This window comes from Cucurbita pepo, chromosome 13 (genome assembly GCF_057944985.1).
Source record: "Cucurbita pepo subsp. pepo isolate OVF chromosome 13, ASM5794498v1, whole genome shotgun sequence".
Lineage (NCBI taxonomy): Eukaryota > Viridiplantae > Streptophyta > Magnoliopsida > Cucurbitales > Cucurbitaceae > Cucurbita > Cucurbita pepo.
In genome coordinates this window covers 14661242-14688419 of record NC_141810.1, presented here as the reverse complement: position 1 = coordinate 14688419, position 27178 = coordinate 14661242, and the positions used below count along the sequence as shown (strand labels likewise).

The window sequence follows — 27178 nt, the reverse complement described above, 5'->3', positions numbered from 1 at the left end:
AGGCAACATAATATGATGACAAAGAAACTATGATAAGGTTAACTTCCCAAAGAAACTATAAAGGTTAGATAATTTTAGATCAAGCCGTAAGTACAAACAGAGAGTACACAAAGAAGTCTGGCTAACTTCTGCTGCTAACAAAACTTCTTGAGAAAACCGAACTATACCCCTAATCATCGCCAAACTTTACCCACAGTCCAGTCTGACAGTCAAAAACCTCAGCTGCTTCATGCCTGTAAAAAGAAAAAAGGGACGCTAATAGATTTGCAAATGATCTTCAAAATGAAAATTGATTCTGAAGAGGCGCATATTCATTCATAAAATGAAATATACAAAAGAGAGGGAGAGATGGAGCTCTCCAAGCAAAGAGGATTACAAAATTAGCTTCTTTTTATGACTCTTAATTGGTATGTGTTGTCCTTTTTTCTGATTAGTCTCCAATTCATTTGGACAAGTGGAAAAGCTTTTAACGATTTTCAAAGAAAATATGCAGTTCCCACTATTTAAAGATTAAGGCCAATATCCAAACATGAAGCAAATTTTGTAACTAAAATATTGTGAGAAAATGAGATTTAAGATGGTGTCAATAGATTTTTGTGCTTACCTTGCTAGCAATATTGTTGGAAAGCCAGTCTAAACCCTCGTATAGACCCTCTCCAGATGTTGCACAGGTGCTCTGGATGTACCTGAAATGAAATGTTCATTTACATATTAGCACAGATGCTGCAGACCACGGTTCTTAACTCTTAACAGCATAAGAGAACGTTTCCAATATATACATTCAGGTAAATAGAAATATCAACTAGAAATTCTAAAGACTTTGACTTGAATGATAGATATTTAATCAATAGGCTCAGAGCTTAAACAGGGACATGTTCGATAAAATATGTTCCTATATCCTTTTATCTTTTTTTATGAAATACCAGCTTTCATGGGGTAGGATGAAAGAATACCAAGGAAGCCAACAAAATAAAAAAAAAAAACATATGATACAAAATAAGGTGCTTAATCTTGCCACAAAAACTTCATGGTGGATGACAAGATTGTACCATACATGCTTTAGATTTAGGGAGGTCTTATTGTATTTTGCAATTTTGGAGAATTGTTTTTAAGGTTTTAACTTCTCTTAGTAGTCATTAGTGGTCATTATGGTATTGATGGGCATGAGAGTTACAACCTTTCAATTGACCATATGTTATTTTAAGGTTGATTTTCAAGGCTATAAATAGTCATTCATGTTGTTGTTGTAGTATAAAAAATTTGGGTATTAAAATGAAAGTTGGATATTATGCTTCTTAAGCCATGATCTTGTTCCTTGGCATTTCTTGTGTTTAGATTTGCAGGCTAAAGTCATTTAAGTAGTTTTGATCAAACTATTTTGTGAAGTGATTCGAATCACGAGTTTTTTTAACTCTTAATCTTGATCATCAAGGTAATTTGTTCCAAAACTTTCCCTTGAGTTGATTCCTTATTGTTTTTTGAGTTCTTGAATAATTTAGACGAATCCCAAGAGTTTCATGACAACGTTAGCCCAACAAAAAAAGTCGAACAAACAAACAAACTAGCTAACTATACAAAAAAGGGCACAACTTAGAAAATAAGGATTAAGGGATAGTTACATTACTTTTTAAAAAAAAAATAAAAACATCAACTTTCATTGAGGAAAAAAATGAAAAAAATATGGGAGCATACAAAAACCAAGCCCACAAAAGGGAGACCACGAAAGGGAGAGACTCCAACTATGCAAAATAGTGGCTATAGAATAGTTACAAAAGGATTTCAACATGAAATTAGACAAGGAACCAAACATCACTAGTGTCTCTATCCACACCTCTAAGCACTATTTATTTATCACTCCTCAAAGATCCTACAACAAAACACACATCCCAACAAGCCATAAGAACCGGCCCTTTTCACGAAAAGACAGAGGAGTTGGAACTCCTCTATCATATTCTTAAATGTCCCTCTGACAAACAAACAAAAAATTTGAACACCTAAAAGAAGTAGTTCCAAACAGATCTCGCAAACTCACATCTCCAAAGAATGAAATCCAGATCTTCCTCTGCCTTCCAACAAAGAATATAATCAAAATGAGCCAACTAACGAGGGCAACTTCTTCGAGAGACAAACTCACTAACGGAAGAAAAGTCCAATGAGCAAAGAAAGAAGGATTTACAATGGAATGCCTCCAAAGGATTGGGATTCCAAATACAAATATCTCTTCTCCGAAGCCTAAAATCATACTCCCCAATAAAAGATAAGAGAGAGACAACATTCATCGCTTCCCTATCAAACAACAAGCGGTGAAAACCAAATGAGAAAGCAACCAAGCTCCGCCACCAAACCAGAAAATCAGTAACCAAACGATTTTTGGGAAAACAAATGATAGAAATGGGGAAACATAGAGCAGAGTGGTCTATCCCCCACCCACTGATCTTCCCAAAAATACATTTCCTTCCCCTCCCTCATCACTCGATAGACCATATGGGAGACTGAAGGGAGCTCATAAGAAATATCCTTCGACAAGTTCCGATAACCTCTGTGTTTAGTTAAACAATTCTTTAAAACAGACACCTAAAGGGAAGAATTAAATCTATAACAAGACCAAACTTCTTCCCCAAACCTCTCATCACCATTGAAAATTCTCCTATTTTACACCAGAAAAACCCCCCATTGAAGATTTTTCTGTATAATTTTACACGTGACACTGCTTTTGCTTTCAATTATAATGAATCATACGCTGTCAAGAATCAAGCTACAAATTTGAAAGACCGTTCTCAAATATTCTAGGAACACACACCAAAAATCAGGAGATAGAAATTATTGAGTGTTAAGTGATTTGGAGAGGAACCTCAGTAATGTTTGGTCTCTTGTTAGATTTTATATTTCTCTTCGATCATTGATTTCAAAAAGCTTTTGTAACTATTCTATAGACACTATTTTTCATAGTTTGAACCCCTTCCTTTAGTAGTTTGTAACATTCCTTATATCCTTTCATTTTTTATTCTTAATAAAATTTATTTTTTAATATATATATATCATGATCTCTTTAATCCAATTTATGCACACTATTAAGCATGGGTAACGGGTTCTGGAATATTAAAAGAAATTGAACCAGTGAAGCACATAAGTGAACAAAAACAAAAATTATTATGCAAAAATAAATCATAGCTTCATGAGAAATAAATAATCAAACAAACAAAACAAATTTTTTTACCAGTGGCGTTGACGAAGTGAATGAAGACCAAGCTTGTCGGTTATTTCAGCAGCATTCATCGCATTAGGAAGGTCTTGCTTGTTGGCAAACACGAGCAACACAGCATCTCTCAGTTCATCCTGAAGCCATTAAGTTTGGAAACTCAGCGTCTATTTTCTTTAAGTTCGGCAGACTCCAAGAAATTATGTATAAAGCTAACGAAACAGAAAAAGTTTCAAATATTACAAGGAAAGAGAATTGCTGCATCAATAAGAGGCAAAAAATTATAAAAGAAACGCAAGGATGACAGGGGAGTATAAAGAGAAAAATGAGAACTTATACAGCATCACCAATTTTTCCACTTGGTACATATTGAGGCCAAAATAAGAAACATGAAGTTCAGTAAGTTCTAAATTTTCCTGTCATTAGTGCCTGAAGTGAGAAAGATGAACCAAAAGCATGTAATGATAAATCTAATTGATATTATTTCTTATATATATATAGAATCTAACTAATATTCTTATCCAAAAATAAATACATCTAATTAACGTTAAATCAGTTCCAAGAAATTTCAAACAACAGGAAGGAACCTATGATATGATAGTAATACATTTAGCCATAAATTTTATTCTGAAACAGAAACCAAGTTCAATTGTATGGGGAAAAAATAAAACAGGGCGATACCTCATTTAACATTCTATGCAATTCATCTCTTGCTTCAACAACACGATCCCTGTCATTGCTATCCACCACAAATATAAGACCCTGTGTGTTTTGGAAGTAATGCCTCCACAGTGGACGAATCTATTCAATTGGTAAATAATAATAATAAGTGAATCAGTTTCCGTCGGATTATCCAGATACACAAATAACTCATCACAGTCTTGTAGAAAAATCGAACACATAAAATGAATAATGTGGAGGAACCTCAAATCTCAATTATGGCACTGAGTAGCAAGGTAGACATTTGATATTGAAAAATAATGGGTCCATGACACAAGCATCGAGAATTGAGAATTGAATAATGAACAGCAACATCTTTTACTAAGTAACAATATTCATCAAGAGAGGAGAGAAAAGAGATGCTTACTTTGTCCTGACCACCAACATCCCATACAGTGAAGCTGATGTTCTTATATTCCACAGTCTCCACATTAAACCCTGATAAAAGAAAACACAGCAACTCCATGATCTATATTATACGATTTCGTATAGTACTTCAATATTGCGCAAAGAATACATAAATAGGCACACAAATAATCTCACAATACTAAAGACAGAGCCATCGTGAACCTAGAACGGCAATCATAGCTATAAAAACACTTCAATATCTTTTATTTTCTTAAAGAAAAAAAAAAAAAAAAGTATGCCTGATGCACTGGAGAAAAATATGAAAATCAATCCAATGCGTGAAGGTTCCCACGAGAACCAGCCTCAAAAATGAGTAAAGATAATTCGAATGAAGCAATCAAAATTTGACATTTCATGCAAAAGGTTTTCCAATCAAAGAACTCACCAATTGTAGGAATGGTTGTGACTATTTCTCCGAGCTTGAGCTTGTACAAGATCGTGGTCTTTCCGGCAGCATCAAGACCAACCATCAAAATGCGCATCTCTTTCTTGGCGAAAAGCCTGCTGAAAAGTTTGGTGAAGGTCAACCCCATTTCTACTTTGTTTTAGCCGGCTATTTCTATTTGTCTGAGGAGCTGATACAATAAAACCACAAAAGTGATCAAATCAAGCAGTATACAAACAACGAAGAAACCAAAAAACTAGAAACCAGGAAGAGAATAACAAAGAAAAGTTAGATGAATGTTAATTTTCGGGAAAGCAAAATTGAGATCCCCATCACAACATCCGCGACAAATCAAACAAAAATCCAAACTAGACAAAGATCGTCCCACAAAGCACAAACTACCGTCATAAGAAAATCCAAAAACAAAAAATCCCGCTCGATTTCCTTTCCTAATGAAGAATATGAATTCAATTTTCAGAAACAGAAAAAAGCCAAAACAAAACCATTAAACGCCTCGAAACCTTGGAACAAAAATCGCAAGAACATGAAACATTTGAACAGATTTCACAAGCAATTACAAAACTCAACGCATCAATTGCAAGAACATGTGCAAAATGAATAAGGGTTTGGGAGAATACTGGAGCTGGAGAATGGCGCGCAGTGGAAAACTCTGAACGAGAGGAGAGCCAAATGGAAAAAAGTACGTTAACCGCCGTCTGTTTTAAGCCCCGCGGTTTCTCTTTCTCCCTCTTATTCAGGTCTTCGGTTAAGTAACTCTCCTTCCCCGGTCTATTTTATTTTATTAAATTTAATATTGATGTGACATTTAAAATTTTAAAATATATATTATTAATATATCAAATTTTCGAAACAATAATAATAATAATTTGACAATTTGATCCGTAAATAAATATGGATCATAATTTTATTTATCATTTTCTATTTTAGAATTCGTGTTTATCTCTTCAATATTTGGAAATCTTTTGTAACGTTTAAATTATAAATTTCAGTTTTAAAAAAATTAGACGGAATTAACTTATATATTTATAATTGGTCAATATTTAATCATTTACCCATCAAAATCTTAATTACTACTAACTCAATTTCTAAAAATTGAGCTTTTTAATTATTATAATTAATCCCTCTTAATTTTCTTTTCTTAACATGGTATCAGACCACCGACCAAAAAGTAATACTTATTTAGATTTTATTTAATTTTTATATTTTAATATATAAAAATGAGCGGAAGAAACAAATTATTATTCAAAGTAATTGAGTAATGTTTTTAATAAATTTTACTTTATATTTTATTTTCTTAATGTACAAATTAATATGTAGGTATTTTTTATTTATTTGTTATTTTGAAAAAAAATCATTTAACATAATTTGGGTCTATTATTATTTATTTTTTTTAACTACCTTGTATTTTGGTTATTAGCTGATGGTTTATTGTCCTAAGAACATAAGCGTATAACCTATCAATAATTAATATTGTTTCAACAAATATTCTATATACAAAATAATACATTAATTATAAAAGAACAATAAAATTAAATAAATAATTTAATACATTAATTATATTAAAGAAGGATAAAGCTATATTTCTTTTTTTATAAAGGTTATAGATTTAGCTTAAATAAAAATTTAAATGCTCGAAAAAAAAAAGGTTTGGATAGTTGATTAAGAGACTAAGATTCAAATTTCACAGTGAATAAAAATAGTTAATTTATTTTATCTAATAATGTGAAATAAAAAAATGTTCCATTTAAACAGGAGAATAGGAGAAGTAGCGAAGAGATTAGATAATCTCCGATTATACGATGAATAGAAGGAGTAGAGAGACAGAGAATCTCCGAGGTTAGACTAGGAATGAAGAGAAATTATCTCGTGAATTTTCTATGGAGAATCTTTGTGTCTGACTCTCACATAAATAAATTAGACGAAACTTAATTAATTTTATAATGAATTTACAGAGAAATGTTTAGTTGGGTTGGATTTATTAGGATAGTTTTTGAGAAAATAATAATAATAAATATTTATTATCATTTGAGACCGAAATTGAGTTTATGTTGACCAATTACATGATTTATTTGTATGCATGTTCTTGTTTCTTGTCTTATTTTAGCTCTATCTTTGTCTTAATCTTTAGACAGTGAGGATCATAATTTTTTTCTATAATATACTACTTTTGCAAATTAAAAAATTACATAATTCATCGACACGTGCCTCTATACTATTATATTAATATACACGTGTGATTTAATACGAAAATAAAAACTCTAATCTCGTCTGTCTTTAGATGAAATGAGTCAAAAAAGCATTGAATTTTGAATGAATCAGTGAATAAGAAAACGACGTTATCCTTATATTAATTTCTAATTAAATTCTTTGAACAACTTTTTTTCTTATACATTACATGAACCACTCAAATACAAAATTCACCATCAAGATTTACATTATCAGTTACCGAAAGTAAACAAAACAAATGTCCGTATTGTATGTTAGATGATCCAATTCATTTCTTTTTAATTTTATAATAAAATGATAGTACAATTTGGACTAAATTGATTATAAAATTCAGCTATTGGTTGTTTCCAGGGGCGGTCGTGGTCATACTGACTTAGAGGTCCCAATTTTGAACGTTCGAGTGATCTTAATACAAACAATCCTTGATGTCTCTCGGGTCCAAGCCTTGAGATAGTGGCGGGTGCCATCCATATTTAAGAAAACAAGACATAAGGAATCATCTACCCACGGCTCGGTTGGGTCGAGTTTGTTTCAACATTCCTTAAATTAAAAACAAAATTAAAGCCATTCAGACACTGTAATTTTATTTAAAAAAAAAAAAATGATTAAAATCAGGTTGGAATTTCTGCCTCTAATTACTTGGTATTAATACAATGAATAAATGGAAAGGAAAAAGGCATTGATTTATACAATTAATTAATTAATTAATTAAAAAAAAAAAAGTTTTTCACTACATTCCATTGTATCATATCCATCTCCCTCAAATGTCTCCCGACCGTCTGATCAGCCAACTGTATTTATTAGATTTTGATGATCTGTAACTTTTTTTATTATTAAATAAAGCATGAAAGTTAACGAAGACCATAAAAATGCTTCCACGTGTCCTTCAACATGCATGCCCCAAAAATTTCCCTAAAATACAAGCCTTTATAACGACCTAATGATGATTTTTTTTATTTTCTTTTTAATTTTTTAAAATTTTATTTATTATTCCTTGAAAATAAAAATACCCAAGAGAGGGAGCTCAACAGTCATAATCAACAAGCAACATCATCCGTTGGATAAAAAATTATCCAACGGTTATAGATGCTATGGGGTCCACTACCTTCCCTAATAAAACCCTGTAATTACATAACAATCTGATAGCCATTTTCATTTTCACATAAAAAAAAGAAAAGAAAAAAAAAACATCCTTTGATCTTGTTTTTTTGTTCTTGTTCTTCTACTTCTGTTTCTGCTGCATGGAGTTTGATTCCAACTTCAAAGATGACCTTCCCCTCCTCTCCAGCTTCTTCTCCGACAAAGCGGAGTTGAAACCGTCCCTCGACGACGACGACCGCGAGTTTTCGGGGATGGAATTAGGCAGCTCGCCATCATCATCCAAGGGTTTGTTTCATAGTTTACATCTTCATAATATCGATCATCATCATTATCATCATCATCATAATAATAACAATCACTTTCAATATCTCCATCAATACTTCCCTGTCGTCACCAGATCTGGTTCGATCGATAATAGTAATAATTCTCATTACGATCTCGATCATAATCGCCGTCGTCTCGACGGGTCATTACAAAGCCTTCTTTCTGAGATGCCAACCCAATGTTTTGAACCAAAGTTTGAAGCTTTTAGCAATGAAGTCCCCAAAGATCACATCTTTGAAAGTGGGGCCAAGTTGATGCATGGGTTTGTGGGCTCAGGGGGTGTTTGGACGAATTTTCCCGGAAACTTTATGCCTCAATTTTCTCAGCCGCCAAACAGCCATTTAGGGTTGGGATTGTCAGACACCATTATTGGGTATGATCACATCAAGAAGCGAAAAAGAATTCAGCTAAGAAAGGAAAACAAGCCTCCAAAGAAGCTTCCAAACATTATAAAGGGACAGTGGACTCCTCAAGAAGACAGGTAAAATCAAACGTTAAATTCTTTGTGTTTTTGTTTGAATGATTAAATCACAGCCGTTGAATTTGTGTGTGTTTTTCCAGATTATTGGTGCAATTAGTGGATGAATATGGCATAAAAAAATGGTCACAAATTGCAAAAATGCTGCAAGGAAGAGTAGGGAAGCAGTGTAGAGAGAGATGGCACAACCACCTCCGGCCAGACATTAGGGTTTTTTTTCCTTCTCTCTCTTCTCTCTCTCTCTATACATATACATATACATATACATATACATATACATATACATATACATATACATATACATATACATATACATATACATACATACGATCTCATGTGATATCCGTACATATGCATGCCCGTCATACTTACACGTATCTATTTGTACCGACATACCATACATTTTGCATATATGTCAACATGGAATATATAGTATATCATTTAATTCACGAAATGAATGATTCGCTATCTCAACGCGTGTCGCACGTTGTATCGGAATATGACGTGACGTTTTGGTCTTTCTTCAAAGACGTATAATCTTTTTCGACACATTTTTTATAGAGCGTTAAACACTTTCCATGTCTACCATTTGTCCATACGTAGCTGACAACTCACGGTAAATATAATTCTTTTAGGGCATATAATAAAAGAAAATTCACCTTCCATTCTAATTCGATGAAAATTAGCCTATGTTTTGCTATTAATTTTCCTCCCAAAACTTTGCCTAATTTGGGCATTTTTTTTTTTTTGTAACAGTCTGACGATCTTTCATTAGTTAATTGTGTTGTAAATGAATGATCGATGTTAGCTTTTTGTGTTCAAATAGGTAACGCTCGATAACGGTTTCATTTTAGGCTTGAATTTTTATTTTATTTTTTAGAATATTTTCTTTTAAAACTAATTCCTAAGAGAATTAATTATATTAATTATAGCTAAATTATGTTTATTTTATTATTATTATTATTTTTAATTATTAAATTTGGAATGTGGGTGCAGAAAGACACGTGGAGTGAAGAAGAAGACAGAATACTAATTGAAGCCCACAAAGACATCGGAAACAAATGGGCGGAGATTGCCCGGCGGCTGCCCGGACGGACTGAAAACACCATAAAAAACCACTGGAACGCCACAAAGCGCCGCCAAAACTCCAAGAAGCTCAAAGGGAGAGATAGTGATTCCAATCCCAACGGCTCGATGCTTCAAAATTACATCAAATCGGTCACGGCCGGAGACCGCAAAATCTCCGATTCGCTGCCGCTGCTGGTGGACAGCCATAGCCCTGGGGCGGAGGAGGGCGGTGGGTTTTGCTTCGGGTTCGGGTACGGATCTGGGTCCGGGTCGGGCTCGGGGATGGAGTGTTTGAATCTGATGCAGAATGAAGAGATGAAATCAGAGATGGATCTGCTGGAGCTGATTTGTCAGGGGAATCTTTGATATTATCGTCTTTATACAATATATAATATAATTTTATAATAATTAGGGTTTAAACTGCAAAAACTCTTTTTTTTTTTTTTTTTTTTTTTTTTTTTGAAGTATTTCATTTCGAGTGTCATATTCGAAAAATGGTTCGCAGGATATGGATAATCTTTTTAATGTTTATATTTGTTGTTGGATAACATGTTAAATTAAGGTTCGTTTTAATAATTATTTAATTTTTTTGTTTATAAAAATTACCATTTCATTTATTATAAATATTGAAATTTTTAGCTAAGTTTTATAATTTAAAAACTATATTTTGAAATTAGCATTTGTTTTATTTTTTAAAACTAAATTTATAAACAATACTTTTTCCTATTAATTTATTTGTTTTATTATCTACTTTTTATGAAAGGTTTGGAAAACTAAAAAAATATAAAAGTATTTTAATTTCTTTTTTAAAGAAGATAAAAAAATTCATTTACTACCAATATTTTCAAAACTTAAAACACCAAGACCAGTTTAAAAATTATTTAACTTTTTTTGTTTTTTTATTTAAAAAAAATGAAGTTTATAAATAATACTTTTGTCTATGGATTTTTTTAATTCATTTACTACCAATATTTTAAAAAACTAATAAAAGTATATATGATAATATCTTAAATAGAAAGTTAAAGATTGATAACAATATTTTAAAACAAAAGAAAAAAAAGTTGAAAGACGTTTTTTTTTTTTTTTTTTTTTTTTTTTTTTTTTTTAATGATTTTAACCTAAAATAAATGAGGGTGGTAACTGCCTATTAATGTACCAGCTTTTTTTGGGGTCATATTTTCAAATTATTTAAATTATTATTGCTATTATCGAATATTGAAATCTAAATAACCTTCCTTAAAAAAAAATGACAGAACTTATGCATATATACTTGGCCTTTTTTTATATTTTTTTTTAGTATGACAAATGAAATATATTAATTTTACTCCTTTATATTTAGAATTGAATTTGAAAAAACTAAAACTCTGATATTAACATTTTTTCTATATATAATAATTTTAGCTAATTATTAATTGTTAAGAATTAATGGTTTTAATTTGGTAACGAAATTTGTCTTAATTACACATCATATATTTTCTTTCTTTGTTTTTTTTTTTGTTTTTTTTTTTTTAAATGAACCCTAAATTGGTTACATTTAGGGCATAATTTATGTTTGTTAATTATATTAATTTTAAAAATTAAAACGCTTCTAAACATGTTTTCTCACTGTATTTGGTGCATCAATAGCATAAGAGTAGTTAATTAAGTACTTTTAATACATTAATTATAAATTACCTAAGTTTTAGTTTTGATGTTTAGGCAATTTAAAAATGTTTACTAACTCTTTTAAGTTTTTATTTCGGTTTTGCGTTCATAACCAACTCATAAAGAATTATTATATAAAATCTAATTTAATTAGACACAAATTTAAAATTTTAATGAAAATCACTGTTTTTAGAAAGGATACTTTTAAGATGCTTTTATAAAATTCAAAATCACTGTTTTGATTAGTTAAAAACACTAATTTGACCCTCGAAATGTCAGTCAAACGTTTTACCAGAAAAGAAAAAGGTTTCTTCTACATTGACTTCATGATAAAAGAACAAAAAAACCAAAAAAATGGAATCTTGACAACTTTTAAGAAGAATACAATAGAACATGCAAAAAGAAGGGACAAAAACAAACTTCATAAATATGTTAGAACATGAATTAACATGAAACAAATGTCAAAATAAGACGTTCGGAAACTAAAATGAAACAAATTTCAAAGATCAAAATAGAGCTTTAGAAAATTCAAGATCAAAATAGTGAAGAAAATTTCGGCATACTAATTACTAAAAAGAAATCAGATTACAGTAAACCGCGGACACTTATAATTAGATGCAAAGGAAGCACAGGTTCCTTCCAGTTATTTCAACAAGCAACTAAAAGGTCAACTCTGAAAGCATTTTTTTTTAGGGTAGAAATGCCAACAGAAGAGCAAGAAACAACCACAAGTAGAAGGTTTATTCATCCAATTGAACTATGTAATAACATAACTCAGACTCCTTCTAAGCAGAAACTTTGGCAGTAGCTCCTGCTTCAGCCAGGAGAGGAACCAGCCCCCCTTTACTATTCAGTGCTACTGTTGCTGCAAAGCAACCAAAAAGAAAAGAGAAAAAAAATCTTAATAAGAGAAACTAGGGATTGAAAAGCTTAGATTGGGTTATGGTCTATTGACCCTTAATTCCTCTAACATGTGGGTTTGAATAGTAATTTGGCTTTACAAACCATAACATGTGAATCACTTATTTCGATTGAAAAGAAAGCTCTTCAAATTTAAAAGCCTTCCATTTTGGTAATTCAAAAACTTATAAATGGATCGAGTGTTTGTATATCATTAACATGTAATACTCTCGGATAAGAAAACGTGTAATAATGGTCATTCAAGTTGAGAGGGTAGTGAAAAATTTACCATCACAGCCACCAATGTGCTTCCCACCTATGAACACATTGGGGACGGTCCGCTGTCCAGTCCACTGAGCAAGTGCTGCTTGAATCTCACTTCCATCACCTTTACAATCAATTTAATCCAATTAATCAGCAGCCAAGTTGGGAAGTATGCATGACTAGAAAGCTTTGAAAGCATTTAAAAATAATGATCATCAAAGAATTGGGTGCAAATCCTGCTCAGTGCTAGAAGAGTAGAAAACTCAATAATATGCGATTCATGAATACAATCTTGCAATAGAAGAAAAGTCAAACCTAAAGATGCCAAAGGATTAGGATAGACCCGGTTGAATTTCACAAAATATTCGGTGCTTCAAAGTTAAAACGATGGAAAAGTAAACAATAAAATCCAGACTGTACTTATAGCTTCCATCGAAAGGTTACAGACAGATTCTCTGAAAAGTCATCAAACATTCAACGGATGCACTACTCGTCTTTTTCCCAGACTCCATCTTTCAAACTGAATCCCTTTGAACACGTTGGAGCATGAAAATACATTTCAGAATCGCCAACAGTTGATTCACGAGAACAGTGAATAGTTAAAGATGCTTTAAGTTCTCCTTTTGAAAGTTTTCCTTGTCTTAAAGAACAAGAGAAAGAACATGCATTCAAAGATGCATCCAGAGCACGAAACAATTAACTAACACAATCTGAATCCCAAACAATCGGGGGAAAGTCGATCAATATTCCATTAATTCCAAGAAGCTATAGAAAACAACGATACTGTTACCAATCCTAAAACCGCAAGCAGCAGAACGCAGAGCACAGAACAGAAAAATACAGTCGCACGACCCATCGATAACCAACAGATGGCATGCAGGTACACAAGATTATATTAAAAAATCGAACGCAAAGAACTCAAACGAAGAGACATAGAGTACGTACTCTCAGTATCCAATTCAACAGCCTTAAAATTGGCTCCCAGACCAGTCAACAATCTCTTCACCTGGACGCAGTAAGGACAGGAAGTCTTGCTGTGATTTGAAACAGAAGAACAAAACAACATCCATTTAGCAATCAGCGAAAATCCATTCGTAAAGCCGAGAAATAGATTCATAAAAAGAGAAACAAGAAGATCGAAGGATGAACCTGAAGACGGCGACGGGATTGGAAGCCACAATCTGTTTAGCCTTCTCCAACGCCATTATCGAAAATCCTCGATTTGCAACCCTAACGATGCGAGCTCTGAAAGAAATGAGAAACAGAAAAATAAAGAAACTCAAAGTCGATAGGAAGAGAATAAGCGTCCAAATATATATAAACAAAAACCGCACGTGTCGGCCGTGTGAGAATCTTGTTTGATCTGTCACGTTGAACCGTTGGATATTACTCGCAGTGAAGTCTTTTTATTTATTTTTTTTTTTATTATTATTATTCACTGAAAGTCTTGCTTCAAGAAGGAAAATAATAAAAAAAAAATAAACTTTAAAAAAAAAACAAAAAAAAAAAAAGTGTTAAAAATATTTATTTTTATTTTAAAAATGAGCTAAAATTGGGAATATTTCATTCGTCCACTCATTTTAACATAAAACAAAACGGTTACTATTTTCAATAAAATAAATTTTTGTAAAAAAATAAGTTTAACAGCACATAAATTAACTATTAAATAACTTTACCAAAAATCATAAATTTCAAATAAAGATTTGGATTTAATGTTATTTTCTCTAGAATTTCATCCGTTTCTTATTGTGTATACTTTATAATTCATTAATGCATAAGTTTTTTTTTTAATTTTTTTATAACGGTATTTGGAGTAAGCTCTTAAGGGTTAAACAATGGATTTTGTAAATTTAGAGTTAAAAATTGTGATATTAAAGATTTAAAAGTTGTAACATTCTTTTAAGTTTATTTAAATCACCAGAAATTCACTTTTAGAGCTAAAATTAATTTCTTAAGCAAAAATATAATCTGTCAATTTATAAATTATTTGAGATTATTGAATTAAACATAAAGATATTATTTGTAAAATAAACAAAGATGTGCGTGATGTGTACCATACGAAATTGTTTAATGTTTATATACAAACTATTAATAAAGGGTCTAAATTGATTAACGTCGAAAGGTTGCGCAAATATTTGTAAGTGTATTATAAACCTCGATATTTAAACCTTATTTTTATAAGTGAATGAAGAGATAGGCACCTCAAAATGATTAATTAATTGCATCATTTTCTACTATTCTTTGTAACAAATTAAATAAGAAAGAAGACTAGCACACCCAATTAGACCTTCAAATTATTTAGCTTGGTCAATCATTTTCTCAAAAATATATGTCTAAGTATCTTAATATTGAATTGAATTCCCACTAACTAACTGTAATGTCATATTTGACTTTGTGTCATTTTAAATTCAATCTTAAAACATAGGTTAATGCATCTATTCCTTTGATACAAGACATGATGATTCCTGTAATATTAACGTATCTCATCATAATGCAGTCACTGAATCAGACCAACGATGATTCATTATGTTCAGACCTATATTCAACTAGCAATAAGTATTCATTTATTTTGAAATCAATATCAGGCAAACTGACTAATTCGGTGCAAACCATAGAAGATCAAGTTTGCTAAAATGCACTTAGCTATCACAAAACCAACTTCTGCTTCTGTAAAAAGAGGTAAAGAATCATCTCACCTGGAAGTCATTTAGTTGACCGTTACAAGGGGTCGCTGGAGTTTCGTAACCAGATTGTGTGCTACAGCGTCGATGAACTCCTCGGTGTTTAAGTAAAACTCCCTTGATACCCTGCAAAAATCGTACACATCTAAGTAATTCCAAACTACAAATGTCAAGAGAGGTGAATGAGATGAAATGTTTAAATTGTTACTTGGGTCCATATATCAGCAAGGCAAGATCCTTTTGTCATTTTCCCCGATTCCACCGTCTCAATGTATGAAGCCTCTCGTTTTTATCTAATTTGGCCCTGAAGACATTTAAATACAGCTAAAAATTGTCAGTTTCAAGGTAGTACACTACTCTACAAAGCCCCATTACGAATATGTATCGAATCATAAAGTGGTTGGTCATGGTGACTCTCTCTAGTGAAAAGCAGAACTATATTCCCAACGCTATTTAGATGGAACAAGAACCACAAAAAAATATATACGAATGGTTGAGTGAGTCCCACATTGGTTAATTTAGTAGAAGATCATGAGTTTATAAGTGAGGAATACTCTCTCCATTGGTATGAGACCTTTTGGGGAAGCCCAAAGCAAAGTCAATGGACCTTTTGGGGAAGCCCAAAGCAAAGCGTTACAGTGCCATGAGCCGCCTCGGCTTCCAATGTCTTCCCATCAGATGACAACTGCAATAAATCTCAACTTGTAAGGCGTTTCTTAAGAAAAAAATTAGTCCATGGAGACGATAAATTTCACATTGTACAGTATTAAATACCCACCAACACAGAAGTCATGAGCCCCAAAGAACCAAATTCTGCCAATGGAAAAAAGCACTCAGACTCGATATGATCATAGGTTAATAATCAAGGAATACTCTTTACATTGATATGAGGCCTTTTGGAAAAGCCCAAAGCAAAGCTATGAGAGCTTATGCTCAAAGTGGACAATATCATACCATTGTGGAGAGTCGTGTTTGTCTAACAGCTGCAAACCATAAAGAAAACAACAGAGATCATTTTTATCAACAACAAAATACATGATGTTAATGTCGAGAAGTAACTTGCAATCTCTGATCAATGAAAGACCTTAAGAATGAAAATAAGGTATGACGAAGTAGAAGTTCTATAGTTAATAATATTTGTTAGAAATTATTGATATTAAAAGTTATAAAAGCATGTAATATAAGAGAACCCGGGCAATTAGAAAAGTTGATAGCATCACCCTGTACGAGTAAATCACTCTGAACGTCCCCATCATAATTTTTGCAAGCTCAAACGTATCCACCTTGACTTTTTATAGCCTAAGCTACCATGTCATCAATAAGCCAATATTCTTACCTAAATGCCGAAGAAAAATATATTCAGTCATAGGCAAATAGATTAGGCATAACTGTAGAGAACCATGTATTTAAATGTAATGAACCATATCAAATTTTCTTCAAACTTCTGCTTCCACTGTTCCTCGTACACTTCTTGAAATATATCTTTAAACCTGCAGGGCAGTATTAAAATAAATTATCACTTTGACGATTTCTAGGAAACAGAAAGTTGATATCAATAGCACAAGCAACTAGGTACAGGGAACGAAGTAAGAAATAAGGGCCACTTCTTAAGAATTGTGTTCTTAGTGCTCAGATACAAGGGCCACTTCTTCTCAAATGCCAGTGACATTGACGACTCTGCAAATGCTTGAATAGACTGCCAATTGCATAGGAAAGAGTTAAAAGAGTAAATTATGTGATACAAAAAATCAACAAGTTCGAAGAAATAAAACCAACCTCGTCAACATTATACATTGTAAGCCCAATGCCTGGTCCTTTGAAGTCATAAACCTCGAGCTCTCTCGGTGTCTCCCCACTTTCTGGATCTGCATAGAAACAAAAAAAAGAAAAGAGTAGAAAGATAATAAAAAGTTTGGGGATGAGAAAACAGTTGTCCAGAGCAATACATGAGAATAAGTGAAGAAAAGACAATTATCTCACCAAACACCATTTTAAGCTTTCCAGGCCCTGGGATGATAGTATCAGTGGCACGGTATTGATCACCAAAAGCATGCCTACCAATACATATGGGCTTCTTCCAACCTGTACTAACCAAGTATTATATCATGTTTCATAATGGATTACAAGACAGAAGTTTAGACAATGAAAATTACCAGGAACAATTCTCGGGATGTTTTGACATAAAATAGGTTCTCGGAAAACAGTACCTGTACAAAATGTAATATTATTAAGAAGCTTATACTTTTCTTATACTTTCCATCCACAATCACATCATTCATAGTTCGAACAACTTCCTACCACTTTTGAACGGCCAAGCCATTTAGCACAATCAAATAAATAATGTTGAATCCAAAATAAGAATATCCAAAATATATAATAGTTGAATACAAGCATAACATACTTAAGAGTTGCTTCTGCACTCTCTATGGTAACTCTGTCATCAGTGGCGTCCCGATTCAATATCCCCAAGTCATAATATTTTATATCCAAATCCAGGAACGGGAAAATAAGCTACAATGTTATGAAGGAAAAATCATTATTCTCCAAAAGATTAAAATCGAAAAAATTTCGTTCAAATGTAAACATACTTTCTCTTTTATCATTGTCCATATGATCCTCGACATTTCATCACCTAATTGTAAAGGAAAGAAAAAACGAAAATCGGTGGAGCTGTAACAAGCATAAAAATGGAAAAGACAAGTTTACAAACACATGAATCTGAATAATTCAATAATCATAACTAGAAAAGTCAAGCACATATAGAAATGTTCAAAGCGAAAAAAAAAAAAAAAAACAGAGTTCAATGAGTTTTAACTAGAACACAATACAAAGTTCACTCAATTCACTTTGATAACAATGGAATGACAGACCACGAACATGATACCTTACCGTCCATTTCAACTACAGGACTCGAGACGCGAACTCGATCAAAACCAGAAGAAGATGCGTAGCATCGAAGCGAAACAGCAGGGGAGCGAATGCGACAGGGAAGCTGATTCCTGAGAAGGCGTCCATTGAAGAGAGTAGAAGGAGAATTTATAGTGTGAGGTTTGCAAAAAGTCTCAAGGTTTCACGAGGCGGGTTTATCCAATCCTCCTGCCATCTGTTTATTTATTTATTTTCTAAAAAGAAAACTCATGTAATAAATAAATATATTTGAATATTACTTTAATATATATATCCTTTATCCATGAACTAAAAATTTAATTTTTAATTAGATTAACTAATGTTTGGCTCATTTTTTTGGATTAACTCAAAAATTGTGCATCGATATACAATTGAGAGCGAAGAGAAATTAAGAGACGAACGGTTGAGAATATTTTTTGACGTGGTTGAGGCTGACAATATCTATGTGCATGGGAGATCGAGAGAGAGGAGATGAGAGAGTGAGAAAAGGTTACTATTGATGAGAATCTTGGTCGTGCACAAGTATGTTTTGTATCGAGACAATTATTAAAAAATTTGCATATAAGAGGAAAATGGTGAAGTATGAGAAATAAAAAAACACGTTTCAATTCGTTCTTACAAATTTTAATGAAATTTTATCCTATAAATTGTGTATATTGGGTAAAAAAGGAAGAGTTGGCTGTGTTCTATAAATTGTGTACAAGTTTTTATGATAGATAAGTTCGTGAAAAGCTCTGGTTTTTCGAAAATTGTAAGCAGTTGTCACAATCCCACTCTTGCAACATGATAGCGATTGAGCGGCACTTGTTTTAACCCAGCGAACAAGTTAGTCCTGAGAAATTTGAACTTCACGGACAACATCGGCATTGCTCGAGCCTCGAGTCAAAATACAAATTGAAAGAAAACAATGTTATAAACTAAAAGCGATTAGGCAACAACACCGACTTTGATAGCATATAAACCATTGGAAACAAATATTATTGAGCATATTGTAGTCATATGTGAAAATACAACAAAGAAAAACAACCAAAATGGTCTAAGTTTTACAAAGCATTGATATCAAACAAGATAGATAGATTCTCAAGCCATTGATACCTGGAAACCCTTATTATCCCCTTCTGTTGCTTCTCCACATTGCTATAGGCCCTTCATCCCAACTCAATTAAATTTGCATTTGCCTGTTCCTGCACAGACTTCACATTCTTCTACAACTCCAGCAGCATGGCTTAAACAGTGACTTATTCTATCATTCACAACATCCTGCCAACAGAACACCTCACAGTTCATTTTATCATCTATCACCTTGCTTTCTTCTATCCTATACTCGAAAAAAACGTGCTTCAGAAATTCCTACCACAAGCTGTTCATGAAGACCGAGAGGAGCAGTTATTATATACGATATTCCCGGGTGATCCTTTGCTGCTTCAGCTGTTAAGGAAGGAATGTCCTGCAAAACATCACCCATTGGCCATTGCTATCAATCCTCTTACCCAAACAATCATAGAAGAGTCAAAGGCCCACCAGCTCATTTCATCAAATTAGGCGTCCCATAGTGAGTTACCTGTTGCCAATGTCGACCGGGGAAGAGAAAGAACGGGCTTACAACGATACGTTTGGCCCCCTGTTCGACACACGATGCAAATGAGTCTCTTATCGACGGTTCAGCCAACTCCTGTGTTGTTTTAGAACAAAGTAAAAGAGATATCATTAGAACCCCCAGCTCAACTTCCAAACATATCTAAGAATAAACTGGAACCCAGGGAACCATAAGTACAATAGACATGGTTGTGACTGTTACTCTTTCTAATGAAGTTATTTTAAGATCATGTGTTGAAACATATGTGCAATGGGAAGAACTGGAAAGGGATGAAAAAGACAAAGAAACTACTGGCAGTACATTGGCATAGAATAGTTCCTATGAGACCCTACATAGAACTAAGCATTCTTTATTAGGGTGTGAAAATCTCTCCTAGGCACATGCATTTTAAAAATCATGAGGGAAAGCCCGGAAGGGAAAACTCAAAGGAAACAATATCTGTTAATGGTGGGTTTGGGCTGTTACAAATGATATCCTGAGCCATATACCAACGAGGAGGCTGAGCTTTGAAGGGGGTGGTGGACATGAGGCGGTGTGTGAGCAAGAACACTCCTGGGCCTAAAAGGGGTGGATTGTGAGATCGAAGCATTCTTTATAAGGGTGTAGAAATCTCTCCCTAGCAGACCAAACCTTGAGTAAAAGCTCAAAGAAGACAATATCTAGTATCGATGGACTTGGGCAGTTACAGTTCCATACCACTGTTCATATTTAGGAGTATCATTATTTATTTTGTATTCTGTATTCATTGGGTCCTATGTTATCTTGAAGGCTAGAGATGTTGTACTTCAAAATGTAGGAAAAGATATATCCATAAACCTATACATATTTCATAAGAACATACCATGTGAGCAGGTTCCACAATAGGATAACCAGTTTTATCCCTAAACATAGCAACGAATTCATCTGAAATTATCAACAAATTCAGAATCACAAGAGGATTAGCCTACGTAGAACTTAAAATTTCAGGCAAATTCCAAAATTCGAAACCCTAGCTTACTCAGCATGAGGTTAGATTCCCGGCGGCGAGAGCCATGGTCGACAATGATCACGGCATCTCCAGCACCAATCCGATCAGCGCCTCCATTATCCACACTCATGCGGAACCGCGAGGAGAAATTCCTTAATGTAGAGGACCGTCCGACTCCGATCAGAATTGAAGATTTCTGAGATGCGCAGATTGTATACGTTTTTCTAGTTTCCCCTGCTGAAGGACTTCAATGGCGAAACGAACGGCCATTAGAGGAAAATCAAGCGCAGTGAAAAGAAAATTAGGACAAAGACTTTCAGACCTCTTCACTGTAATTTGAGAAGGGATGGATAACGATGTCATGGGTTCCGATCCTTTGCAGAGGCAGCCCGTCTGGAACGATTGACCTGGAAAACGATGTCGTTTAGAGAGAGAAAAATATAATTCTTCTTTTGTAGAAACGATTCGTTTTTATCCCTAAAAAAATAAAATTGGGCAAATATCAATTTATATAATCAAAATTTTGGGAATATATCACTAAAACTAATTTTCAAGAGTGAAATTATATATTTTATTATAATTTTATTTTAAAATTACTCGTGAAAGTTTTATATTTATAATCATTTATAAAATCAAATAATAAAATGGCTGATACAAGATATTAGCCTATAATTAATAATCAAATATAATACAAGAATATTATTTATGGGTAGGAAGCTGCTATATTATTCCTTTTTTAAATATAAAAAACAATAAATAAAATTTATAGACATATTAAATTCCCAAAATTCCAACACAATTAGTAGTTGGGTTGCTTGGAATTTAAAATACCAATATTCTTATTTTACAAAAATGCATTTTCCATAATTTTAAATTGAATATATATTTATTTATAAAGTTCATGAAATTTGGGAAATATAGAAAATTAGAAAATAAGGGAAATGTCCGACTTTGCACGCAAAGATGATTATATATATATATATATAATAAATACCAAACCAACTAAAATTTAATGAAAGTGGAAACTAAACTGCCTACTCGAACCACCTAACTGAAGCTACTCTCACTCCAACTCTCTCTCTCTCTCTGCTTGCCGGCGGAGGGAATTCTGCTTTCACGAGTTTCTTCGCTCTTCACAAGCTTCCCGATCTTTATTATCTGTATTACCACGAAATTTCTGTTTCAATTTGCTTACAATTTCCTCTTAATTCGAGTTTTCGCAATTCGAGCGATCGGAAAATTTCTTCTTCCAGCCGATGGATCGTGCTGGGTTTAAATAGGCGAAACGATGAGCTCGTTGATGTTCTGCTTTTCCTGTTGTGCTTGAAATGGTGGAGAGATTTTGGTGAACAGGAGAGGAAGCCTAATGAAGCAGAAGGTTGCGCAGCGGAAGGCGCTCTTCCAATGGAGGAGGAAGCTCGTATTTGTTTTTCTGCTTGTATTTTGCTTCGGGAGTTTAGTTATGATGCAGTCTCGGTATGGTCGGGTTATGATGCTGGCGTCGTTGCATCGTCAATCGGCTCAGGGGCCGAAAATCGCGTTTCTGTTCATAGCTCGGAACCGGCTTCCGTTGGACATAGTTTGGGATGCGTTTTTTCAGGTAGTGTTTTCAATATGGTGCTAAATGGATGGTTATTGAAATTTTTTTGTTAATGATTACTTGCCATTAGATCGGATTTAATGTTCTATCATTTTTTCCGAAATTGTGGAGCATTTATTGAAGTTAGCATGCTTGCTTTTTTTTTTTTTTTTGCAGGAGGGGGAGAATAAGTTCTCGATCTTTGTTCACTCGAGGCCAGGATTTTTATTTAACAAGGCGACGACAAGATCGATCTATTTTTTGAATCGTCAAGTTAATGATAGTATACAGGTAAAGATTCTTGTCCGCAAATTGATACTATGGCGAAGTAATTGGGGATACTGAGTTCTAATTTAGCGGCTAATTATATGTATAATTCCTCGAGTATATGTAGTTGTTACTTGTTAGTGCCTTTTGCTGCTTACCAAAGATTGCTGCAAGAGCATCAAAGGAATTTCATCATAAAAAGTAGTAGTTAATCATTTGCTTAGAAACTGCAGCTCAACAAATCTGATACGCCTACAGCGCTTTGTATTTGTGTGCACAAATAAAAATGTTTATTGGGTTATTGAGCTTCTTTGGCCTTCCCTTTCAAGTCTATATAAATTTATTAGATCAAGGAGGACAAGGAAATTTCATTGTCGTTTGTGTTGCTTCACTGCAAAGGTTATCTCCATGCTCATGTTGTTGTTCTATACCAGGTAGACTGGGGTGAGGCAAGCATGATTGAGGCAGAACGCATCTTGCTTAGACATGCACTTACCGATACTTCAAATCAACGATTTATTTTTCTTTCTGACAGGTGAGACTTGATGTGAATAGCCTTTATATCCTCTTTTGTGGCCCTTTGTCCTTCAATTCACGAAAGTTTTGAAGAGCATTTACTAATTTTTGTTGGTAGAAGATATTTGTTTGCTGAATTGAGTGAAGGACTTCTTGAAGGTTGTTTTAATGGGGATTAGTCAAGCCTTACAATGTTTCAGTTAATTGATCTTTTCTCAGCTGCATACCATTGTACAACTTCAGCTACACATATGACTATGTCATGTCAACTTCAACTAGTTTTGTGGACAGGTAAACACACTAATTTTTATGCATATATAGCTCTATTTCGAAGTTGAAAGTGAATCATCCACATCTTAATATATTTCAGCGTCTGGAATTTAAAGTGTTACCAAAGTTGTATAGCCTTTTGGTGGTTAATATGTTAACAAGCTAGTGATTGAAACAGTTTTGCTGATACAAAAGAAGGGCGTTACAATCCTAAAATGGATCCTGTAATTCCTGTTCAAAACTGGAGGAAAGGATCTCAGGTATCATTATATCTGATAACCCAATCAAATCATATATTCTTTTCAATGTAATTTTCTGCAGACTACTCATGACCTCCATTATCCTCTTGTAGTGGGTTGTATTGACAAGAAAGCACGCGAAGGTTGTAGTGAAGGACATTACAGTCTTTCCTATGTTTCAACAGCATTGCAAGGCAAGCCATCTTGTAGAATTTTTTTATATGTATGCCATGTTTTCTTCTTGGGTCACTTTTTTTTCATTTACTTATAAATATTTCAATACCCTTTTGATTACCAATTTAGGACTAGTACTAACTATTCAACTCATGATGTATGTTGGATGGTTATGCAGAGGAAGTCACTACCAGAGTTTTGGCGTGATCGTCCATTTGTGAGAATTCTCAATCTTAAGCAGTTTCTTGTTATCATTTCTCAAAATGCTATTGGGTCTCATATTAACAATATAATTACAGCATGTATTATAAATAAATTAGATTTAATACGAAGGAACTAATATTAATTTAATTGCTATACCTGTTTATCTAGAGTTTATGACCAAATATGGTGTACTTATGTCTTACAACTATTGTTATGCAGCCCAAGGATGTATCCAAGGAACACAACTGTATTCCTGATGAACATTATGTTCAGACTTTATTGGCCGTAAGATGTTTACTCATTCCAATATTATATCAAAGCTATTTCTATTTCAAAAAACTTGGCTGATTATCTAAAGGAATATAACATTGAACGTTCTAAGCTTGCTGTGATCCTTTGTTTTACCACTGCATGCACTCTTTTTCCAAAAACTTGCTTTTAGTCAGTCATTCACGCGATATGAATCTTATGATCTGAACTTTGAAATTGTGAGACAAAGTACGAGTTCTTAGCAAATAGTGGAAAAGGCAATACATTTGAAACTTTCCTGAAGAACTATTGCTTATGCTGTCAAAATTTTGCGTGATTCACATACTAGCCATTACATGTCTATATTTAAATTTGTTGTTTTTTTGTTTTTTTTCTAGAGCTAATTAAATTTGTTGTTCAGGTTATTAATAATTTATTTTTTCGTGATTCAGCAAGAAGGGCTTGAAGAAGAGCTCACACGAAGATCACTTTCATATTCAGCATGGGATCTCTCATACTCCAAAGACCACGAACGTCGTAATTGGCATCCTGTAACATACAAATTTTCAGACGCTACACTTGATCTAATACAATCTATAAAGGTACTTGACATACAAGTTTTGTGACTACATGTATTTTCATCACCCCGAGTGAAGTAGCACTTCCAAATACTGCCTCAAATACTGTTTATAAGTATTTTCCTCATGTTCTATAAATAATTGAAAGAGCTCAAGGTTTTAAGTAAATAAAAATCATTAACTTGTATTTATCTGACTCTTATTCACCCCCTTTCCTCGCCTTCCTCTGTAACACACTAATAAGAATGGGATTATTCACTATACTCCTTAGCACACTCGAGTGTGGAATCCGAGTTAGTATTCATTCAGTCAGCAACCAATATATAGTAAAATAGCCAATGATTAAGAACATTTATCTTCTGCAGGGTATTGATAATATATATTACGAAACCGAGTATCGAAGAGAATGGTGTAGCAGTAATGGAAAACCATCCAGATGTTTTCTTTTCGCGAGGAAGTTCACCCGTCCAGCCGCCCTCCGCCTTCTTAATATGGTCAGTTTTGTATCCTTCCCAAATCTCCTCAGGAACTAAACTGCTCGAAAACAATTGAGCTCTTTTCTCCTTTGCTAACTTTTGATTCTTCTCAGCCTCTTCAATTTTATATTTTGACAGTCTGCGCTCGGAGTGAAGCCTCTGTAATATTTGTAAAGGCGTCCAAATCCTACCATTGCCAGTCGCACAGAATAATTTCTCGTTCTCGATATAGAGGTGTGTATTTACTATTACCACGATGTATATTGTCAAATTTTTTTATGCAGAAAATAAATGAGTGATAGAGGGTTGTTTTTATTCACTTGGTTAAAAGCATTAGGACTTTAGGATGACTCAAAGTAGGGAATACTGATCTCTGGACATTAGGAGTTTGAAATTATATTGCAATAGTGTTACTTAATATGCTAGGCTTACCTAGTTACCCAATCCAGTCTTCTAAATTTAACTGGAATAGGGTTTTGTTATTGGTTCTAAAAGAGTTTAGGACTAATTAAGAATGTAATTAAAGTGCTAAGTTGATTAGAAAGAAGTACTTACGAGAAGTAGAAGGACAAAATCCCAAGAAAATCATTTTATGCCTTTCACTTTTTTACAGGTAAAGGCATTACTTACAATAAGGAATTAGATACCCAATCGAATAATTTACCCACACAAAAAACACTCATAAAACCCCAATCTCTCTCTCTCTCTCAAATGGAAACTAAAAGCAGATAAAGAGGTTTGGAATATTATATATATATATATATATATATATATATATATATATATGAAAAAAGAGAGTTTTGGAATAAAGAAACAAACATTGCTCAGAAAGCAGGATTCTTTCCCTGCCTTCAAAATGAAAAATAAAATAGTAATGGTTATAATAAAAGCATATAAATGCTTGACTGGTCTCTGTTTTCTTCTTTAAAGCTATGTGATCCACTTCTCTCTCTCACACACACACAAAGGCTTCATATTATTGCCCTCTTTCTTACTAATATGAGCATTATTAAAACATTACTAATCTGCTATATTGCATACCCAGATTTAATTTCTGAATTTTTTATATTTGTGTTTATAAGGTCTTACATTAAAGGAGTTTAGGCACCAAGTTGAAATAAGTATTAAACATTCTTCAAGAGATTAAGAATGAAAATGGGCTAATAATCCGTGCATCAAACTTTAAAATGAAATGAATAAAACAACAAGAACTTTAGTAGCAGGGCCGGAAGCACATCATTATTGGCATTGATCCCAAGGGAGAAGGAATGACGCAGGAATTGGAGAGAGTGGTTTGTAATATGCTTTCAAACAGGGAATTTAGTACGGAAAAGGGATGTATGTTATGTTCTTTTGATTAGATCATTTTAGGGACATTTATATAAATGAGAAACTATATGCTAATAATACCCCAATACTCATACTTTTCTCATCACCCATCTGCTGCTTTTTGTTTTTCTTTCTTTTTTTTGTCGTTTTGAATTTAGCTTCTTACGTTTTTTTTTTTTTTTCAATGGTTTCAAATGTCTTGCTAACATGTGATTTTGGTTGAAAAAATGAACGAACAAATTAAAGGTATTATGTCAAAACGATTACAACTAACTATATATGTACGAGAAAGTGCTCACATAGTTGTAAAACACTTGCAACAAGGAAATTATTGAAATGTTAGACATGCGAGTTTTCGGTTAGGGTATTGACTTTTAAAGCATTTTTAATCGCTTAAAAAGTTAATT

At 33.2% G+C, this 27178-nt stretch overlaps 5 protein-coding genes and 1 pseudogene across 13 annotated transcripts; 2 read left to right on the top strand and 4 right to left on the bottom strand.

Annotated features, from left to right (window-relative positions):
• Positions 1-13: 13 nt before the first annotated feature.
• On the bottom strand, positions 14-5499 carry LOC111809455 (ADP-ribosylation factor 1). 3 transcript variants are annotated; one of them, XM_023695918.2, is made up of 7 exons: positions 5351-5499; positions 4713-4902; positions 4287-4357; positions 3881-4000; positions 3218-3336; positions 605-686; positions 14-233 (listed from the first exon to the last, which is right to left on the bottom strand). In XM_023695918.2, the coding sequence occupies exons 2-7, from the start codon at positions 4858-4860 to the stop codon at positions 228-230; spliced, it is 546 nt and encodes a 181-aa protein (XP_023551686.1). In that variant the 5' UTR covers positions 4861-4902; positions 5351-5499; the 3' UTR covers positions 14-227. The 3 variants fall into 3 exon arrangements, with proteins under 3 accessions (XP_023551686.1, XP_086972802.1, XP_023551687.2); XM_087116676.1 differs by lacking the exon at positions 14-233 and having other exon boundaries at positions 569-686; XM_023695919.2 differs by lacking the exon at positions 14-233 and having other exon boundaries at positions 569-686; positions 5234-5359.
• Positions 5500-8119: 2620 nt separating this feature from the next.
• LOC111809450 (uncharacterized) lies at positions 8120-10480 on the top strand. Its single transcript, XM_087117067.1, has 3 exons — positions 8120-8865; positions 8946-9072; positions 9859-10480. The coding sequence occupies exons 1-3, from the start codon at positions 8201-8203 to the stop codon at positions 10294-10296; spliced, it is 1230 nt and encodes a 409-aa protein (XP_086973193.1). The 5' UTR covers positions 8120-8200; the 3' UTR covers positions 10297-10480.
• A 1637-nt stretch (positions 10481-12117) lies between these two features.
• On the bottom strand, positions 12118-14046 carry GRXC2 (Glutaredoxin family protein). Its single transcript, XM_023695921.2, has 4 exons — positions 13888-14046; positions 13684-13772; positions 12764-12862; positions 12118-12439 (listed from the first exon to the last, which is right to left on the bottom strand). Exons 1-4 carry the CDS (start codon positions 13941-13943, stop codon positions 12360-12362), a joined length of 324 nt encoding a protein of 107 aa, XP_023551689.1. The 5' UTR covers positions 13944-14046; the 3' UTR covers positions 12118-12359.
• Positions 14047-15243: 1197 nt separating this feature from the next.
• Positions 15244-18512, bottom strand: LOC111809451 (isocitrate dehydrogenase [NADP], chloroplastic/mitochondrial-like; annotated as a pseudogene). The gene is made up of 12 exons (XR_015411584.1): positions 18309-18512; positions 17573-17626; positions 17400-17501; positions 17196-17284; positions 17024-17115; positions 16841-16909; positions 16640-16755; positions 16198-16232; positions 16027-16104; positions 15974-15993; positions 15628-15723; positions 15244-15545 (listed from the first exon to the last, which is right to left on the bottom strand). The product of XR_015411584.1 is annotated as an isocitrate dehydrogenase [NADP], chloroplastic/mitochondrial-like (transcript).
• Positions 18513-18934: 422 nt separating this feature from the next.
• Positions 18935-21371, bottom strand: LOC111809454 (sirohydrochlorin ferrochelatase, chloroplastic). Of its 2 annotated transcripts, XR_015411535.1 has the most exons (7): positions 21213-21371; positions 20921-21135; positions 20765-20826; positions 19888-19998; positions 19681-19773; positions 19422-19586; positions 18935-19202 (listed from the first exon to the last, which is right to left on the bottom strand). XR_015411535.1 is itself a non-coding variant. In XM_023695917.2 (6 exons), exons 1-6 carry the CDS (start codon positions 21251-21253, stop codon positions 19485-19487), a joined length of 624 nt encoding a protein of 207 aa, XP_023551685.2. In that variant the 5' UTR covers positions 21254-21371; the 3' UTR covers positions 19272-19484. The 2 variants fall into 2 exon arrangements, 1 of the variants encoding a protein (XP_023551685.2); XM_023695917.2 differs by lacking the exon at positions 18935-19202 and having other exon boundaries at positions 19272-19586.
• Positions 21372-21909: 538 nt separating this feature from the next.
• Positions 21910-26877, top strand: LOC111808053 (glycosyltransferase BC10). Of its 5 annotated transcripts, none has more exons than XR_015411534.1 (12): positions 21910-22490; positions 22647-22760; positions 23171-23271; positions 23472-23543; positions 23701-23782; positions 23875-23955; positions 24114-24152; positions 24359-24424; positions 24841-24990; positions 25332-25460; positions 25581-25676; positions 26666-26877. XR_015411534.1 is itself a non-coding variant. In XM_087116899.1 (12 exons), exons 1-12 carry the CDS (start codon positions 22257-22259, stop codon positions 26692-26694), a joined length of 1218 nt encoding a protein of 405 aa, XP_086973025.1. In that variant the 5' UTR covers positions 21910-22256; the 3' UTR covers positions 26695-26877. The 5 variants fall into 5 exon arrangements, 3 of the variants coding, with proteins under 3 accessions (XP_086973025.1, XP_086973024.1, XP_086973026.1); XR_015411533.1 differs by having other exon boundaries at positions 26525-26877; XM_087116899.1 differs by having other exon boundaries at positions 25556-25676.
• Positions 26878-27178: the final 301 nt, after the last annotated feature.